This window comes from Mesitornis unicolor, unplaced genomic scaffold (assembly GCF_000695765.1).
Source record: "Mesitornis unicolor isolate BGI_N332 unplaced genomic scaffold, ASM69576v1 scaffold52798, whole genome shotgun sequence".
In the NCBI taxonomy this organism is placed as follows: domain Eukaryota; kingdom Metazoa; phylum Chordata; class Aves; order Mesitornithiformes; family Mesitornithidae; genus Mesitornis; species Mesitornis unicolor.
This window is the reverse complement of record NW_010204936.1, coordinates 1-2,950: the sequence shown is the minus strand read 5'-3', so window position 1 is coordinate 2,950 and position 2,950 is coordinate 1. Positions and strand designations below refer to the sequence as shown.

Below are 2,950 nucleotides of genomic sequence, written 5' to 3'. Positions count from 1 at the left end.
CCTCATCCAGATCACTGATAAAGATGTTAAGACACATGTCTTTCTTTGCTACTCTTGCATAAATCAATAGCCCAGCGTTTCTGCAGAAAAAGACATGGTGTTTACTCTGAAACATGAAGCTCCAGGCTGTTTAGAACCAGATCTTCCTGCTTTTCGCTACGACGGCGTCTAATGCTACTGGAGAAAGCAGGACGCTGCCAAAGACCGAGCCACGTCTCCGCTGCGTGATATTACGACACCGAGGTTGTGGTTTTTGGGAGTGCTTCTGTTTGCTAACCCAGTGGATGTGAACCTACACGCAACATCTCTTCATCGCTCCCAAACAGGTTGACTTCTGGTTCAGGAGGAGTTCCTGGTGCCCTCTACTGCCAGCAATGGAAAGGCACAGCTCTGCCAAAAGCAGGGGCATGGGATGGGTGCACGCGTGGCCCCTTACCTCCACCCTCATGTTCTGATACTCTGTGGGCATAGGAGTCTGTGCCACTTCATCATCCAGCTGGTGCCAGTACCTCGTCATATCCAAAGCCGAGTGCATGCACAACGGACACCGGTAACCTCTGGGGAAACAGGAAAAGCAGGAGTCTAAATCAGAAGAATGAGAGGGGCCATGAAAGAAGTCCCCCAAAAGGCCAAGTTTCGTATCATACCCAAGAGAAACACCACAAATCAAACAGTTCTTGCAATCAGAAGTGAAAATTAAAAGCCCCTTTTCCCTTTAGAAATGGGGTGTGAGTTACTGGGTACATGAGCACCGTGATCTTTGTCTCTTGAAGTAATTTAGGACTACAATAATATTAGGATTTAGGATTATAATAATATTAAGAGATGTTTAGAAGTACTTACTCCTTTAGCAGGTCCTCGTAGCACGTTCTGAAAAGAAAACCCAATGAGAAGTTCAGTAACAAGTACACAAATACTGACTGCTAACACATTTGGACTGACCTGAAGGAAAAGGCACACAGCTATCCCCAAATTATCTACCACTACACTTTAAAATCCAAATAGAGCTGGCTGTTTTTGTAGAGCAAAGCCCTCCATCATCTTGGGGAGCTGTAGGGCTGCTGAATAAACACGACACGCAAAGGCACGGGTATTTGCTGTTCTCAAATATCCACAATGCTTTACCTGTGAAGAAGGTGACCACACGGCAGAACATGAGCTCCAACACGAGACGTGTGAATATCCTGTTTCAGGGCAAACACCAGACAAAAGACAAGCAAGCTGTTAAATTCAAGCAGCATCGAAAATACGGCCAAGCACAATTCCAAGAGATGGAAAGAAGGAGCTCACCTCCAAACATATTGGGCAATCCTGCCTGGAGACGTTTTCAATGCACTTTATAAGACAAAAAATAAAGAAAGTTATCCTACTGCATGAATATCACCAATTTTCTAAATTCTAAAATTCACAGGATCACAGAATAGGAGGAGTTGGAAGGGACCTGGAAAGCTCCCCCACTGCAACCCCTGCCACAGCAGGATCACCAGAGCAGTCACACAGGAACACGGCCAGGGCTTTGGGGGTCTCCACACAAGGACACTCCACAACCTCTCTGGGCAGCCTGGGCCATGCTCCAGAACCCTCACACTCACAAACTTTGGCCTCATCTTCAGCTTGAACCTCCTGGGCTCCAGCTTGGGACCAATGCCCCTTGTCCTGGCATTGGACATCCCAGAGCAGAGCCTGGCTCCTTCCTCCTGACACTGCCCTTTCCAAATGGATCCCCAGGAATGAGGGCACCCCTCAGTCCAAGCAGAAGAGCCCCAGCTCCCTCAGCCGCTCCTCAGCAGGAGATGCTCCACTCCCTCCAGCATCTCTGTGGCCCTGCTGGACTCTTTCAAGCAGTTCCTGTCCTTCTGGAGCTGAGGGCCCAGCACTGGACCCAAGATTGCAGCTGTGGTGTGAGCAGGGCAGAGCAGAGGGGCAGGAGAACCTCTCTGCCCTACAACCACCCCTTCTCATCCACCCCAGGATGGCGCTGGCCTTCTTGGCTCAAGGGCACATTGCTGGCTCATGGTCATCCTGCTGTCCACCAACACCCCAGGTTCTTTTCTGCCTGGCAGCTCCAGCCACTCATCCCCAAGCCTGTAGCACTGCATGGGGTTCCTTTAGAGCACTAAGAAAAGATGTACAAAGCACTACCGTTTGCGTTTAGGTTTGAAGTTCAGAGAATTAACAGGGGGCTTAGCATACTAAAAAAACCCAAACAGCTTGAAAGTACACATAAGGAAAGGACTCCCAGAACTGCCACAGCAGCGGGCAGCCTACCTTTTCCACTCTTACAGCAGAAACTCAAACTTATACCCCATCAGATCTGCAATCAAAGGCTCTTTCTAAAAGGAGAAGAGACCTAGATCTGTATTTCAGCTTCATGTGCGAGTAAAGCCAGCCCAGAAGCACTGTGTTGCTGTTCAGGATAGACAGAGAAAAAGGAGTACCTGCTGCTTGCCCTGTCTGTATGGCCTTGGATGGAGCCGAGGCACTATGACCTCTCATTTTCAAGGCGTTTTGGTGGTTTTTTTTTAAAGATAAGGAGCTAACCAAGGTATTCTTACCGTGTGCTTTCCTTGAAGGCTCAAGTTTAGGCATAAATTACATTTTGAACAGTGGAAAAAGTCCTCCTTTGGACCAATCCTGAGGAGAAAAAGCACCAGGTCAAGGGCGGTTCACTCCTCTGTGGGCAGCGCCACTTCGCTCCCCACACAGAGGAACCGGAGCCCGGCCAAGGGCCCCCTCACCTGCAGATGCCACACTCGGCGCAGTGGTACTGCTTCTTGTCGCGATCGAAGAGGTGGCAGACGCCGCAATAGTACTCGCCGAAGAGGTTGTCGCAGCCCTCGCAGCGCTGCTGGGCCTGTCACGATAGCGGGGAGACACCCGTCAGGGGACGGACCCTCCCAACATGGCGGCGCCCCCACAGAAATGGCGGCACCCGCGGTCTCCCCCCCTC

General features: G+C 50.3%; 1 protein-coding gene across 1 annotated transcript; it reads right to left on the bottom strand.

The window, feature by feature from the left end:
* Positions 1 to 436: 436 nt before the first annotated feature.
* On the bottom strand, positions 437 to 2,854 carry RCHY1 (ring finger and CHY zinc finger domain containing 1, E3 ubiquitin protein ligase; the record flags this gene model as incomplete). The annotated part of the gene is made up of 6 exons (XM_010191199.1): positions 437 to 557; positions 844 to 870; positions 1,126 to 1,184; positions 1,291 to 1,335; positions 2,556 to 2,634; positions 2,739 to 2,854. Coding segments are annotated over 6 exons (447 nt in total), but the record flags the coding sequence as incomplete, so codon positions are not given.
* Between the last annotated feature and the right edge of the window lie 96 nt (positions 2,855 to 2,950).